Below are 17,125 nucleotides of genomic sequence, written 5' to 3' on the forward strand. Positions count from 1 at the left end.
TACAACTCAACGAGTAATTAATCTGAAAAGATTAACCTATTTTACTCTCATATGCTGAACAACATAATTAGAAGCTCAGTGATAAAATGCTCAATTTTGCCATGAGTTCATAAGACTAACACCAGTTAACAGACACTTCCCAGGACCTTTCCTGACGTTTTACTTTCCAGAAATATTATTACATTTTCTGAAGCATTAAAATCTCATTTCTCATACTCACAGAAAACTATACAGCCGGACATATAGAACAGAGCTTCACCCTGAGTAGTTTGTCATAGCTCTACTAAGGATCAAGGGAATGTCAATCACATCCCGGTTTTATTTCTAATGCAGAAACCTGCAATGAACCAGCAGTGGAGAACTGCTCACTTAAAACTACAAAAACCTTATGATCTCATTTAGGCAATAGGCTTTCAGAGTCCAGAAAACCTTCTTCTGCTGTCTGAAATCAGTCCTAAGGTATATTAAGCTTGAACTAAACTTTCACTTGATTAACACTTGATAGAGTGTTATCCTGTACCAAATCAAGGTGTTTAGAGTCAAGCTAAGAATGCAAAACCAAGGCAGCCCTGTCATTACAGACACTATGGTGGCTTCTACCCCTCAAAATGCATCCACATACGTACACAATTTGTGTATGTATCTGTGTGCCTACACAAGGTGTATATACACACACACACCCCCGCCCCTCCCAGGGAAAACCTCACATCACCAAGCACACAGCCTTCTAGTTAAGATACAGCCGCCATTCCCGAATTCAATCTAGCCTTATGCCCTAGATTCATATCTTTATTCATGCATCCCTTACAACAGACCCCTTTACCTTCAAATTACTTTAAGGTGTATCAAAATATAACATAAAACATCAGATCACAATTATATCATGCTTCATCCCACTTGTGATCCCTGTGCCTGTGAATGAAACTCTCTCCAGGGTATTGCAAAGGACAGATGAACAAATACATGATCCTGGTGTCTAATCCCTACAGAATGCACACTGAACTCAGCTTCCATTTGAACTCTGCAAGGACTACAGTTTTAGATGTAGAAAGAGTGGATGAGCATGGCGACTGGTTCATTTGAGTGGAATGTATAAAATAAGTGTTTTTCTGCAGCAGATGTATAGTCTGTTTAGGAGTCAGTTAGTTCCTTAGATGAATCAGATATGCTCAGTACTGCCAATGCAAAGTGTTAAAAACTGTGAGTCAAACCTTAAAAAAAAAAAAAAAAAACCAAAAAAAAAAAAAAAAACACACACACACCCCCCAACCCTATTTTACAAAAAAAATATGATTTTAGAAAGAAATAAATACTGGGCAGGAGGAGAGGGATGGTCATTTTTCTCCTAGTTTCCAAAGCATCTGTGACAATTTTGACTTTTCTTCACATGAGTAGTTACTAGCCACATGCAACTTTTCACATATACATTTTTAGTGGAACCTGAATTTGCAGCTTAGGCGATCAACTACCTGAGCCTGGAAACTGAAACTCTGAAACACCAAAATACCTCTAATAAAATCACAACGGCTAACAATGCCTACTGTGAGACTGACACTTCTTAATTACACATTTCCCTAAGCCCAGTATATAGCAGGTGAATGGTACCATCAAGTGAAGAACAAGCATTCACTGACACATCTGTTCATCGCACCATTACTTCACTTCTTGAGCCTGTGACAACCCACACATATGTTCTGTAAGGAACTGGTTGATTTCCAGCTCTCACTGGGCTAGTATGACAGGGCTATATACTACAATTCAGAAGCTCTCTTAGTCCATTTCACAGCTTAGTCAGTGCCAGCACTGGCAAGGTATTTTCCTTTCAGCTGATCACCCAGGAAGCTGATCTGTTCTAATTCTGAATTTGTGTCTGTTGGAAATATTGCAAGTCTGGAAGGAATACGAGATCTGAATCTGAGATCTCTCACTTCCAAATGGTCAGTCTACACAGGACTCAGAGCAAGAACTGTCAGTAATCACAATTATTAACCATGGTGAGGCGTGATTCACCGTGCCTTCTAGACAACCTCCATCTTGCATAAGTTTATCTCCCGAGTCAGCAAGAAAGCTAGCACTAGCGTCTTCCTTTTCCTGTTCCACCAAAACACCCGCCTTGTCAAACCCACCTGGTGTTTGCTCTGGTGTTCCTCCAAGTGCTGGAGCAGATTGCTCATGTCTGGTCAAGCTCACAGCTTAAAAATAAAACAAAAGGAAACAAAAAACAAGAGCAAGTCTGTTTAAAAAGGTAGTACTGACATCTTCTACTTCAGCATATATTCAGTGCTAGCATATTTATGTTCATTTACTCACACGCTGTTGTCAGGCAGTGAGTGTAACCATTTGAAACGTCACTTCTGTGCCCTACAGATTTTTTGCACCGTGTTCTAAAACCCTAGTTTTCTCAATCGTTCAGTTTTGCTGGTACAGGAGTCACCACACAGGAACCCCTAAGCAGGATCAGAAATTGGTCAAGAGGATTACCTAAGAGTCCCAAAATATGGTGGTGTTTGTTTTAAAGAAGAGAAATTACCTTTTATCTTAAGAGTTCACCAGCACCCACCTTTGAACATTTTATCAGTTCCTATTATATGGGTAGGAGCAATGTGGGAGGTCCAATTTGAATATAAAGACTAATCTGCGTTTGTAAAATTCTCTAAATGGGAATAAGTAAGCTTTATTTCCACTTGGAAAGATATCTGTACAGCGCTCTATACAGGCCTATGGATTTCCAGCACCTCCTATACAGCCGGCAGGAAGGATATGTGGCATTATTTGCCTAACAAAGGAATTCTGAAGATATCCAAAAGCTCATTTGAGACATTAACAGTTGTTTTTAAGATGTCTAGCATATGCTGCATACACTGATTAATAATTACAATTAATAAATAAATTAGTAACAGAGGAATTTTTCTGTAAACACTGTATCTATTTTAGACAAGTCTACTGTGTATTAGCCACAAATAAAAATTAAGATCTATCCACAAACTAGTCTTGGAGCATTTTGTTCTGGCATTTTAAACAAGCACAGCATAGACAATGTTTGTCTATGCTCTTTGTCAAACTCACCAACTTGTCATTATCTGAATAATGCCCAAATCTGTCAGAAACCTAAATTTGCTATCCCAATTGGATAAATATTGACTATTCCGATGTGTACCCACCAATAGGATACGATCCTAAGGGAGAAGATACAGACGTGTCACAAAAATATAAATAGATACTCAACGAATTTTGGTGGTTAAGGTTTCTGGAAGGGAGAGCGCTCTCTTTGACTCCACTGGTCCCTTCACACTGTCCCTCAGGGAACGCACACTCTTCTGACGATTACGTGCGAAACGAGCCCTCTTGATCTTCCACATTGCCGCATCACTGAGGTTGGCGACATTTGTCCGGACAGCAGTGATAGCTTTGCAAATGCAATTGACCAAGTTAGGATTCATTCCACAGCATGGTGAGGCCCTAACGCTGCCAAGTGCCAAGTGCAACTGGGCCCCAGGTCCCACTCAAGTCAAGAAAGCTTCATATGGGCTCAAGGGGTCCACCTGCAAGGTACTCATTTGCATGCTCTCATTCTGAAATCCATAAAACCCCAAACGGCATAACCGTGTTTAAAAAATTATGCTGTTATGCTTCTTTCTTTAGAGATTGGATAAAAACAGGTTCTTGAAACCAAAACCTGAATTGCAGGCTAAGGGAATATGAGGTGCCCTCTATTTAAAGGGGAAGAAATCTCATGAGTATGGACTACGTTTAGTTCACTCATACCCGAACGCAGCCTCTAATTTTGCCTCACTGACCTCCTGTCCTGCCTATACCTATCATCCTGGATTTGAACAGCAGCTCCAAGAATCTGTGTCATTATGCGTTTACAGTGGTGTCACCAGCAGCATCACTGCATGTCTTAATGGGGTCACCAATACTTCTCTATAATCATGTCTATAGTGCATTCAAATATTTTGAGTTCATTTATCTGAGCGACTAAAGCTGGTGAGCCCATCCTTCGCACCACTCATGTCTTTGAAAAGGCAAAGAGAAAGTTTAAAAAGAAAATTGAAAAAGATCTTTTGCATATTTTAAACTTTAAATCACCCCAAATATTCATATTGAGAGATATGACCCTACATTTGCAGCCAGAGGTGCTAGATACTAGTGCCGAGATTCCCTCCTCAGGCCACAGCAGGTGTTCCCAGCTTTGGGTCAAGCTACTCACATATGGAGAAGAAAATATGTTTGCAGTTCCACCCATCTCCTGTACTGATGCAGCAGCACCTGGACTTTTTTTAGGCACTGGGCTCCATGCAAGTGTAGGAGGAGGCATTAGGCTGCTGAGGGAGCACATGCTGTCCAAACAGCTGTCCCACCTCCTCCAAGAAAATCAGATGGAAATAGATCTGCCTCATGGGCCACCACTTGGGTAAGGAAGTTTTCAATTACTCAGGATGTTAAACAATCATTCACAAATTATTTTTTAGCCCCCCCTAGTGAACGGAAGGAGATATGGTATCTCATCAAGAAGCCAAGTATGGACAGGACAAACACTTACAAACATTTGTCACTGCAGGAATAGTTAACTGAGCCCCAGCTCTAAGAGTACGTGTGCTGTGCCCCATGCATTTGCCCCCTTTTTTTTTTTTTCCAGGGTCATAAAGTTCCTGGGGCTGTCTTTGTACAGACTACTATAGAATAAGGTCAGGCATGACCTAGGCCTTTGCGAATAGCAATGCAGATAGCACAAAAACTTGTACAAAAGAACAAGTAGGGTTAATGTAAGTTGCAGCTGATCCCAGAACCAGACTGTGTTCCAACCAAGGCTGGCAATCACATCCTAGTGCAAGTAAACATGATGCCCAAAGATGCAGCAGAATATAGCCTAAGATTTCTTAATTTCAGACAATTTATACAGGTGAGACCTTCATCCCTCTCAGACCCTTGCAGGCAGCTGAAATTCCAGAAGCTGATAAAAGGTGATCAGATTGATTTGGACTCTGCTTACTTGTTGGGAAAGGGAATTCTTTGTTGCAGTCCAGGTGAAGCTGTGCTTCCAGAGACAAGGTCTCAAAGCGATTCACAAAGAACTCCCAGCTCAAAGCCGGAATATCTGCCTTTAGAAAATGCAGTAGCAAAAGCTTACTAAGAATGGTGGGCCTGTCCTTGACAACTGTGTCAAACTGGAAATCAAGGCAGAGGCAGAGACCCTATAGAGAAAAAAAAAAAAAAAAAAAAAAACAAAACACACACAACACAGAACTGAGATGTGAAAACTAAGCATTTTTTAAAGCAAAGGGAGGTCAAAGCTCACAACTTCTGTTAATTAGTACAGGATAAATTTTTAGCTCCTTTTTCCTACCAATTCCTTTAAATCAAGACTAATGCTACTGATAACAATGGAAAAGTAAGGTAAGGAAGGAGATAAATGAACATCATATTTAGAATGTAGGATTTGCTAAGATTTTGAGGAACACAAAGGTATAGGTAAAGTTCTGTCCTACTGCATATTTGGTATACAATATCAAAGTATTCTCATCACACACTCCCGCCTGAGAGAAAGCTTATATTTAGGCAACTGAATCAAGCTCTTAATTACAAAAAGAATGAATCACCAAGCCCAAACAGAGGAAGAAAGATTATGTGGTGAAATGTATCAATCAGAAGCACTTTACCTCAAAATGCTTCTGTATTTTATCTCCACTAGAATTATGTGTGCAGCATCAAGACTTATGTTTGAAAAGAAAACCCACACATTAAATATAAAAGTGCAGTATACTGGTAACAGTCTCAGTGAACTCAGTGAATTCAAGTGCTCTGGGAACTATTTTGAAAAGGTACTATATGGAATAAAACTAGCAAGTATTAACAGCTTTTTATAGGCAGTAACATTGAACTTCTTAAAATACACATTCCTTGTATTCTCCAGAGAATTAGAACTGAATTGTGTAGTATGAGATACTTTTAATTTTTTTTTTTTGTCTTGCTTGTATATGTAGGCTCTGATCCACTTTCATATCTGCTTAGTCTTATTAATGAGAATTCCAATTGGCAGGGTCTCTCACATGCTTAAAATTACATGCCCAAGTAAATCTTGAAATGATCAAGCCCTTGTTTGGTTTCGCTTGAATTTATGTTCTACTGTCAGCTCAGCAGGGCGTCATAAGACTTATAAATTTATTGGTTTTAAGTTGAAAAACATCCATGAATTTTAAAATAATAAAACATATCTACAGCTTTCTACAATAGTAGTTCAAATGCCATAGTAATCCTTTGCAATTATCAAAGTTGGGGCTAAAGCAGTACCATTTCCCTTGGCTCTTTTGTGCCTGTATCAATTACCAAGACCTGTAAGGCTTGCCTGAAGAGGTATTAGCAGTGACCGTGATGCTGTACACGTGCTGCTTTGAACTTAGGATGAAAAGACAGATTCCTGTTTGAATGTATTTTTTTCCCATATAATGAACCTACCTGTAAAGCTGGCCTCTTTATGGTGTCAAGTAATAGCCCAGCTCTTGTAGCTACTGCTGGGTTAACATCTTCCACAGCAGTCAGGAAACAGCAGAATGCATGAGCCAAAGAGTACTTCAGTAGGTGGTTTTTTGTCACAGAGTGAATATCCAAAAATCTGCACAACACAGCCACTTTCTCCACTGTAGCAGCCATACCCACAGACAAAGAAAATATGCATATTAAGTTAGGCTATGGCTTCTTTATGTCCTGATTAATATATCTCTCCTAGAAATACGCACATCTGAGAAAGTAACAACAAAAAATAGCCAGCAAATGTTGTAATTTTTCTTTTACTTTGATTATCCAAAATGTCTCATGTTCTCTTCTATTTTACTGCATTGTTGTGCCACAGTTTTGCATCAGAATATCTCCAAAACTCCCCAAAGCAATAAAAAGATAAACATCTATTATAGGTCTCCTCAGTTACAGCAGAGAAAGCTCTACCTCTTCAGTGAAGCAAAGAGCAAATAATGTACATTTCTCTGGCCTACCTGCTTCAAATCTCATTTTCCAATCTTTGCTGTTGAAATTGCTGTTTATGATTGTCCAGAAAATGTCAGCTCCATGGGGAAGCGAAAGCGCATGAAGAAGCAGCGGGACTGCCAAGGAAGAAAGCTGAGAGAACTCAGACTTCACAACTCCCCATAAGCTGGAAAGACCAAAAAGAGCACACGTGCTTATAAAAACACTCCCTTGACATCCTTCTCAAGGTCTGCACTGTATTTTTGGTGGGAATGCACTTTTAATTAAAATTTCTATGAGCCATCCTGGGTATTTAATGTGAATACTACAGAGTTGCTGGTAGGAGAACAGAGCTACTTGCAATTCTCCAACTACAGCAGTTTTTCTCAAAAATCCAGGTTTAAGTATTCCTTACATTGAAACACTTCAGATTCGACAGGATTTTACCTAATTCAAGGCACAACTGCCATGGAACATAATGTATGCTATGAATTAGCAGTTTCAGCATGACCAGCTTCAGCACATAAGCCACATGAACTGTCTTGGCACCATGAATCATGTGCATCCACAAATGGCTAAGATGCCGGGTGCTCACAATTTGCTGGTATTTAGGTTCAGGACAGACTCTCTAGTCTGCTAACAACCTATGGTCACAGGAGATCCTCAGTGAAATTGATACTGAGCAGCTGTAAGTGCTGATGAGCACACTCTATTTCAGAACATCCTATGCTGATGTTTATTCAGGGAGCTTTCTGCAAAAGTCACTTTCTCCCAAGACAATCTTAAAAAGCACAGATTTCAATCCAATTCACTGTGATACTATATGGAAAAAAAAAAAACTTCCATTACCTCTTAAAAATAAGGTGCAGAACTGCACTGCACTGTTCTCTCAGCTTTAATGCTAAAGCCCTATAAACTGTGTGCCCATCTCTACATCATCCTTTATTTTATTTTGTACAGTCAGGAAAGATACCTCAGTCTCAGACCATGCTATTATCCAATGTGAGAAACTCTCTAACTCACTGCAAAACAAGTGGTGTATGACATAGTCACCATGATGGACAATGCAGGGTACTTTGGTTTCATTTGCAACTTCTTAATTCACCTGTACAATGTGCCCTTATAGAGTTACTCAACCTTTCCACACTTCCCTACCACCCTTTCTTAGTTTTCCATACTAAACCTGCAAATTCTTTGATGCCAACAATAAATGTATAGTTGGAGAACTGATAAATTATGAAGACAAAATGTGTGATAAAACCATACCTTGCAATCAGCATGTGATCTTGAATATAGGCGAGAAATTGTGGATGGTCCTTTCTTGCTATATACAGGCATTCCCCATGAAGACACAGTATCTTCAGACAGTTCAGCATGTTAAAAAGAATGTCTGGTTCTTCAAATTTTGACATTTCCTGTGTAAACAGATGTATTAATCTCAACACAATGACACCACTTAACAAAAAAATCCAACTAAACAAACAAGTAATTAATGTTACCTGCAATATAGTGTATATGAGCTTCAAGGTAACTGGAAGTTGCTGATAACAAAATTTTCTTTCTGTGTCATTCTTAATCGCTGTTAAAAATGTAAGTTACATAAAATGTTGTTAAAGTTCTCTCACCTGTAGGTTCAAAATGAAACTAAAGAATGTCAAAGTGATGAGAAATAAATTAATTCTAGTCAAAGTAACCCTGCAGTCAGTAAAATAACAACAGCACGGAATTTGACGTGTAATGTTTTTGCTACTTTATATGTTCAAAAAGCCAAGATTTCTTCTAAACACTTTCTAAGAGATAGTTATACTTACTATCAACATATATACAGTCTTCCTATTTGATTAATATGTTGAAAGAATTAAATACAGGAGAAGAAAGTGATTGTGCATTGCAGCACTGGAAAGACTGCTTCAGAACCTTGTATTCTGTATAAGTAGAAACATTTCTTTTTAAGTCTTACTGAAATACTCAACCTTCCCACCCTCCACCTACCTGCATTTTCTGTGGTCTCTGTGTGATTTCCTGGGTTTTCTCCATGTTTTGGTGCCACTTTGTCTTCCTCTTCTCCTTCAGTTCCTATAATAAACTCAGGTCTAGTATACAGAAGACTGTCCTCGAGGTTATCTGTGGGCTCCTTTAAGAACATAATAAGTTACATTCAGTTCTTGATGTTATCTAAATACATGAGGCCATATCCTGCTGTTTAAGTTATATTTGGTGTGATAAGCTGAGCTCAAATGAGGCAGACACTGTCTAGTTCCACATACACTTCGGCATTCAAATCACCTGCATATCTAAAATTCTGCATCAGCAAATGTATACCGACAAGACGACTATGTTTCAAACACGGATTTAAGTGATACCACTTAACAGAAACTGTATATCTATGTTGGAGCTGAGGTGGATCCAATCACAAGGCCGTGGTTTCACCAAACTTGTTGTCCTTGCCTCAGAGGAGTAACAGACAGGAGCAGGGCATATTTCCTATGCTTCTGTGGAGTTACAAGCTTAGAGGCAGGAGCTACCTCAGTCACTGTGACATTGAGAAAAGGACCAGGCTGGAGTTATTTCCGCCTATGGCCAGGAGCTCAGGATTACAAGTTGCCATTGGGAGCTTTGTTTTATGAATTACAAGGTGGATCCTAGAAATATTACCAAGCCCCAGCACTCATAAGACTTCACCACTTGCTACTTTTCGGTTGAGGTGAGAATCTGAACTGAAAGGACATGAGATTATTTTTCTAGCACAAATTACTGAATACCACGTGCACAATACCTGGTAGTAGCATACACATCCAAATGGAATTCTGAAACTTTAACACATCAAAAGGCATCACTATGCCCACCACCAAAAAACAATTTACAATAAATATCCTGCCACTACCACGCCACAGCAAATGAGCACTCAGAATAAGGGGAATGATGCTGTCTTCCGAACTACCAGATGGAACAGTTACTTATAATGGACATAGAGCTTAAAATAAATTCATCACACCACAGGTAATGCTTCAACTTTTCTGCAGAGCTACAGATGACTTTAATGATGACTGGCAATTAGAGTACATATCTGTGCCTGATAAAGTTGGATACTCAACCTGAAGTATATTCTGTTTTTCAACAGTGCTCAGCATTTGCAGCAATCAAGCACCAACTAAGGCTTGCTCACTTGACAACTGATTTACTCAAAATTGCTAATCATTTCAAAATATCCACTCTCAGCCTTTAAAGAAGACAAAAAGCACTAAGTATTTAAGCACATTTTATTTAAGACACAGTATCATAGGCGTGTCCTTCCAAAGTGAAATGGCACTTCAATGTTGATGGGGGAAGAGTTCATGCTGGATGAATATTGTCATCTTCCCAGAGTTCTCGGAATCAATTCAAATGTAGGAAGTTTTACAATTCAATTGCATTTTGCTTTAATCTCCCAAATCCTCCATGCGCATCTTTGCTGCCTTGTGCACAATGTAATGGGAACAAAGAAGAAGTAGAGTTTCACCACACCAATAATATAGGCCCTTTCTTACTCTACCTACCACAAGTCTGATTTCTTCTTTCGGAGCAAGCTGTTCCAGCAGCTCAAAACCCAGCTGGTAACACAGAATGCTGGACTGACACAGACCACATTCAACTGCTTTTTCATCCTTTTGACAGGTGTGAGAACCGCCCCAGGGTGCCTGGAACACATTGTTTATGATGGATATTATATCTTTCGAAATGCTGTTCTCTAAGCCCAAGGTGACACCATCATCCTGGAGTTCCATCTGAAAGAGAATGAAAAGAGTAAGGATCTATTATTTATTTAAAAGCTAGAGCACTAACTATTCTGCCTATTCCAACATTTCTGCCAGTGTTACATTACAGTACTGGGAAGAGTTTGAGATAAACTGGAACTCACAATTTTGAATTGTGACCAGTGTTGAGGCCCAAGCTCAAGCAAGCTAAAGTAAGATTTTGAAGATAAACAGACAATTTCAAGCACAGGATCCATGAATTTTAGTTGGAGACAACTATCCAAAACACCTGGCCTTGGATTCACCATGTACAAATTTAGCTATCCAGAAATTACACATCTAATCTAAGCCTATCAACAAGCCTCTGCTTCCAGTCTGTAGAAATGAATGTATCTCCAAGAAGCTCCTTTCACTCATATGAGCCATCTGTTGTGAATGTGGAGGTATCTAAACTTCTCTTCATTGACCATGAACCTATAACTCCTATATGGGTAGAGGCAGATGACAGCTGGAGAGAGATTTAAATGTCTTATACTTCATGCCAGTCCCTCAGCAGAAATGGACTCAATACAGGATTAAAGAAGAGCCAAAAGTGACTACAGAACTTCAGCATCCCCTCAATGTGGGTGTTTTTCTTCTGCAAGTACCTGCTTCAAGATGAGATCAAACATCAGAATGAAGCAATTAAGATTCATTTCATCATCCTCACAGTCAAAATCAATTGTCTTTCCACTGGGGTGTCCAAAGTTCTTGAAAGGGCTGTGAAAAGGACTACGTATTGGACTTCGAAATGGGCTCTGGAAGGGGCTTGGGAAAGGACTCAGCATGTTATGCTGAGCTCTGCGGCCAGGATCAGAAGCAACGCTTACCTGAAGACATAAAGAATAAACATATCCAAATGACTGTTAAGCATTTAAGCAATCTCATTCTATACAAAACTGCAGAAAATGGCAAGAACATTGACAGTCTTTCTATCCCCTTCTGTAGCTTTTTTGCAAAATCTACACATCCCTTAATGCCACTAAGTGATAAAATATGATAGAAGTACAGGAATCATACTCTGCACTGATGTATACATTCTCTTAAGTGGCTGGCGTCCATTATCTTATTTCTACAAAGAAGGAATTTTAACATCATAAACCAAACAGAAAACAGGTGCAGGCAGTAAAGTGGCCATCAGGTTACAGTGATCTGCTCCATGATCCAGGGACACAAACTTCAATAGTAGGAGGCTAATAAAGAAGCGCTATCTCAAGAGAAAGCATAACTAAGGCCACACCAAGGATACACGTAATGTATTAGACACAATAGTAACAAGATGTGCATGTCTGCATTGATTTATGTTCACACCACAGTAGGCTACCTAAAACACCCTGAGAACCTTTAAGTGTTGCAGGGAGATACACAATTAGATGACACATGAGGTCTATTTTTAGGCCAGCTATGGTCTGAAAGACTAGACAGTAAATTGGTCTGCTTTTTCTGCTTAGTTTAGACGTGATCATGGGCTAGCTGTGGGAGTGCTCTCTGCTGATCTACATGAGAAGATGGCCACACCACAGGCAAGGAATCATCAGCTGCCTAGATGCTGTAGTTCCTTAGATATATGACCTTTCAAGCACTCTTGTTCCTGCTGTCCTTGCAGCACTTCGCCCAAGACTACTGGGCACTTACTCACATTTGCCCGAGTATGTGTAGTGCCTACAGATGTGTACATGTTTTCTTCCAGACCATTAAGTCTTTGACAGACAACTTTTGATCAATTTTTGCATCTCTTGGATGGGGAAAAATTGCAGGGAAACAGAAATAAGTTCTGTTCTGTCACCCTCCCAAAACATATCTAGGCCCACCAAATTTGTACTAGAATACAAAAGCTCACTCTGGGTGACCAGTTGTCCATAATAACTTGTTGACAGTTATTAATAGAAGGCGCAGAGAATGAAAATGGTTGGAAAAGATATCAAGAACACTCCAAACATATCCCAAACAAACCAGTTCACTAAGGAAAAACCACACAGTTTTTCTGCAGTCACTATCTGCGTTATCTTTACACTGACCATATGATAGAGTGGTATTAATTGAAGAAGTCACACCAATTTCCTTCCAGTCTCAAAATGTGTAGTGTTTCCAATCAAGTGCTGCCATATTGAAAGATGACTTTAATTCTTCACATGCATTCTATTAGGAAACTTTTCTAAGCAAAAAAAATAAGCAGGATATACAAGTTACCCTCCGAGCTGCATGACTTCCCGCCAGTTCACCAATTCTCGATTTTCTTTGATTTGCTAACTCTTTTACAGAATTCACTCCATCAGAAAACATGCTGATGAGCAACTGAAGAGGAACAACAATGTCTAGTTCAGATAACACCTGAGGAAAGACAATAGATAAAAAAGCATGAGTTTCAAGTTTGATCAAAAATGCCAGCCACTTTATAAGTACCTTTACCATATGATCCTCAGTTCAACAAGTTCCATGCATTTAATTTTGGGATTCAATGAGGTGAGCTGTGAGCTTAGATTTCTGCTAGAATCAGGGCAAAAGACAACTGGGAAAAAAAGGGCATTTTCAAAATATTAGTTAGAATCTGCTCGGTGTGCCTTGAGATCAGTTTTGTGCAGAAAAACACAGGGATGTGAGGTTGTTCCACAAAAGTATTTCTGTAAACCAAAAGTATTACCAATACTTGGGTGAATAACTATTTCCTATATTTATTATTACTTAAAACTGAATTCCTGTATTTATTCTAGGAATCCAGCCAGAATGGTTGCCTACAGGTGTCAACATAGTGACAGGATGGTTATCTGCAAATCACTGAGGAAATATTAATCATCTGTTTTGTCACTAACACTCAGACAAATATGAGCTCATTCATACTTGTCATTAACTGTTATTAGGTAAGAAAACTCCAAAAATAAAAAAAAAAACCACAAACAAACATACTTTACTTGAAAACTCTACATGCATCAAAATTTCTACAGTCACCAGGTAAATCGGTCCTTGCAGAGGCTTAGCAAAAATAACCCTCAGCAGAAAAGAAGTGATAATGAAGAACACAGGTATTATTCTGAGGTGCTGTGGAAAATTTTATACCTTTTTGAATTCACTGCCCCCAGCTGACATGATTGTTCCTGCAGCTTTTGAATATGAACTCTGGGTGAATGCCAGCTTTGTGGGCAAATATAGCACAAAAGGGCAAGAGCAGCAGAAGGCTTGATGGGTACAGAGCTAGTCTAATCCAGACCTTCATATGCGGGAATAGCTACAGCTGCTTCTGGAGTCTGGAATTAATTTTGGAATCTACAGACCAAACTCTGCAGAGACTAAAATCTACTGCTGGCAAAGAGTCAGACAGCTGAATGGCCCTTAAGATAAAACGGACATTCAAAGGTAAAAGGGATTTCCAGGCTTCCATTATATTGCCCATGATGGGCTAGTAACATAAAGCTTCCCAGTATCTGTCTACCAACCATCCTTACACTGGGGCTAACCAAAGGTCAGAAAAGTTCCCTGATCCTTGGAAAACTGGTTTCTTCCCCAAAACCCCCAGGTGTTTTTTTTTCTTTTCCAAAATCATAAGCTGCTTCAGCACAACTTGTCAAGAGAGGACACTTACATGCAGCCAAAGCAACGCCTGCTCTTGCACAGAGGATGGATACCCTGTGAACCGACAGCTAATGAAGCCAAACATCTCCTCCATGGAGAAAGGGAGAGGGCAAAGTTCAATGTCAAACATTTTGCTGGAAAATAGAACAGAAATATAGCACCACTGAGTTACCACGGCATACACTGTGTGAGATATAATAGAAAACTGGTAGAAAGGCAATCTCACTACCAGCACTGATGATACTTCTGTAATCTTACTTGCATCCTCACCTTCCACAGAAGTTGAGCTAGGCTGCTGATACCACCTCTCCTGACTACACAAGATCATCTCCGATTTTGGTGACACACCTTAAGAACTTACATCACATCTCATATCATGCTCGGTTTCATGTGATAGCGAAGTCTTTTTCGACACTGAATGTAAAAATTGGAAAATTTCTCATCTCACCACTCCTCCCCTATTCCATTCTAACACTAAAAAATTTTTCATCAATACCTACAAATATAAACTTACAGTCAGTTTCAGAGCCTCTTCATCAGTTAAAAGGCAATGTGAAGTTTTATTGTCAAAGACATACACCTGACATGAAATTATGGCTCAGCCACTGTTCTTATTCTGGTGGTTTTTTTGCCCGACAGGGGAAGATATTAGCTAAATCAATACAAATCATCAGTCTTTCAGTGCCAGCTCTACTAATCCCCACCATTTCTCATCAAGAGCAGGCCAGGAGAAGAAAGATGCTTCTTCCACCATACTGCAGGAAGCCACTGAAAATGTGCCTTGCTCACAAGCAAAGAATAATCCGTGTAATTGGCTCCTGATACAGGTTCAAGGATATCAGGAGCAATAAAAGGAAACTTTCCCAAAGCTTAAGTGCTTTAGTTTAAATATAAGTCAAAGAAATTCAGAAGCATTTACTCACTACTGTCTATTGCACATAGGCATTTTTATTTGTATTTATTTGTTACTGTGCTAAAGCCCTCAAAAATCAGCATGCAACAATAGAACGGTTCCTATATATGTCTACATACCTCAACACTTCCCGGAACTCTTTCAGTTGATTATCAGGCACTTCTGTTCTTATAGCTTCCAACCACTCTGGCATGATACATTCCCACACCGGCTGGTTTATCACATTGTACGGAATCAAGCAAAGGATTCGATTCAGCCCTTCTTTTAATTGGGTCACAGCGCTACACGATTTGTCCCAGTATCCACCAACCTGTGGGTATTTCCAGGAATCATACGGATGAAAAATACTTCTAGTGTCTGGAACTTGCCCAGCACCATAAATTTGCTCAGCGTGTTGCAGCCAAGATATTGTGGGGGGTGATCATAAGCACCTTCCAGCCTGAATTTAAAATTCAGCCATGGGGATTACATTGGTTTTTATCTCTCTCATTTGACCCATAGCACACAAAAGCACTGTCCAAGATTTAGATGACGTTTGCTCACTTCCAGGCCATGGCACAGAGTAACATCTCATTTGTTACAGTTTTCAACAAAGGACAGATTTATTTGGTCAAGCTTGCACCTTCAATTATTTGCTCTGGGAAACTTGTTACAGTGCTGGGTCTTTATTTTGAAAAACTTGGTCTGTACCAGGTGTTCTTTTGGGGTTGTTTGTTTGGGGTTTTTCTGAGGGAAGGTTTTAAGTGATGGAAGCCAAAAATATACTTCTAAGTAAATTAGTAACTGGGCTACAGAGATTAAATTATTCTAACTGACCTCAGCTCACATCTGTTGTTCCTGACTAATGGCTCTAGAGATGCCTGCTGTTTTGGCAGCACCTACTGCTAAGCTCAGCCAACAAACTATTTTTTCTCCATTCACCACTGCTAATTTCATGGCTGTTTGCTTCATGTTCTAGCGAACCCTTGCAAATCTGGCAAGTTGTCAGTCTAGTCTGAAGTATTGCAGTGGGGATAATAAAACTCAAAAAAGGGGCTGGATCCAAGACAAGAAAAAGATCCATAACAGATTATAGCATGAGGTTCAGTCCTTCCTTTCCCCTTTAGCCTCAAAGCCCTGATCTCTTTTCTTCAGTTCGAACATTCAGATTCCCTCAGCTGCCCTCCAGTCCTCTCACAACCAGGTGTGTCTTCAGAGCAACACGCATACACATGCCAGTCTGCGCACATACAGCAAATCCCATATATTAGGTCATGAAAGATCCATGGATACACAGTTCACCCCTGATGATGTAATAATATATCACAAAGTCTTTATGGCACTTCAAAGTCTAGCCATTTAATTTTAGGAAACAAAACCAACACGTCCCCTGGATGTTTTCACTAAGAGGTTCCAAAATCTAAGTCTTTTTACAAAAGCACACATGGTATAGTTGGCAGTGATAAATGAGGGAAAAGTCTTAAACCCCTCACAAATATTAAAGTTCCTATTGTCATGCTGACGTTTCATTTTCTATAGAGGAATATTCACATGCCTGACTTTTATGCCTGTCTTCACTATGCAGGTTGAGTGGCAAGTTCTGCTTCATAATCAATGGACAGAAAGACAGACTTTTCCTAGAAGTGATTCCAGCACCGGTCTCACTTAGGCACCCTGAATGACCTTTCAGATAAGTCTCTTTCCCTCCATCAGCAATAAGGCAAACCATGGCAGAGTAGTCTCTTAGCTGAGTGACTTAAATTAGGTATCTGAAGCTACAGGACATCAGTATGGCCAGAGTTCCTTTCAGTTACAACTGTGTGATTTCATGAACTTTAATTCACAGCTGCAGACATGAAGTATGCAAAGAACAGAGAAACATTAGTAAGGCAGACTAGTAAAGGACAGGCTTATAGATGGGAGCAGACAAACA

The 17,125-nt window shown here is 39.6% G+C and overlaps 1 protein-coding gene across 3 annotated transcripts in view; it reads right to left on the reverse strand.

Moving 5' to 3' along the window:
* UNC79 (unc-79 homolog, NALCN channel complex subunit) overlaps positions 1-17,125 on the reverse strand; it is a gene marked incomplete at both ends in the record, with an annotated part of 113,553 nt that overhangs the window by 65,328 nt on the left and 31,100 nt on the right. For 2 of the 3 annotated variants that reach the window (XM_082484735.1, XM_082484736.1), the window contains 12 exons: positions 3,227-3,406; positions 4,994-5,195; positions 6,457-6,638; positions 6,990-7,147; positions 8,227-8,375; positions 8,460-8,539; positions 8,953-9,094; positions 10,497-10,724; positions 11,342-11,563; positions 12,924-13,064; positions 14,311-14,434; positions 15,333-15,523. In XM_082484735.1, the coding sequence (XP_082340861.1) occupies positions 3,227-3,406; positions 4,994-5,195; positions 6,457-6,638; positions 6,990-7,147; positions 8,227-8,375; positions 8,460-8,539; positions 8,953-9,094; positions 10,497-10,724; positions 11,342-11,563; positions 12,924-13,064; positions 14,311-14,434; positions 15,333-15,523 (1,999 nt within the window). Of the gene's footprint in view, positions 1-2,126; positions 2,193-3,226; positions 3,407-4,993; positions 5,196-6,456; positions 6,639-6,989; positions 7,148-8,226; positions 8,376-8,459; positions 8,540-8,952; positions 9,095-10,496; positions 10,725-11,341; positions 11,564-12,923; positions 13,065-14,310; positions 14,435-15,332; positions 15,524-17,125 lie in introns of all 3 variants that reach the window. The other variant, XM_082484734.1, reaches the window with a different exon arrangement.

Source organism: Vanellus vanellus (assembly GCF_965231255.1).
Source record: "Vanellus vanellus genome assembly, chromosome: 6".
Lineage (NCBI taxonomy): Eukaryota > Metazoa > Chordata > Aves > Charadriiformes > Charadriidae > Vanellus > Vanellus vanellus.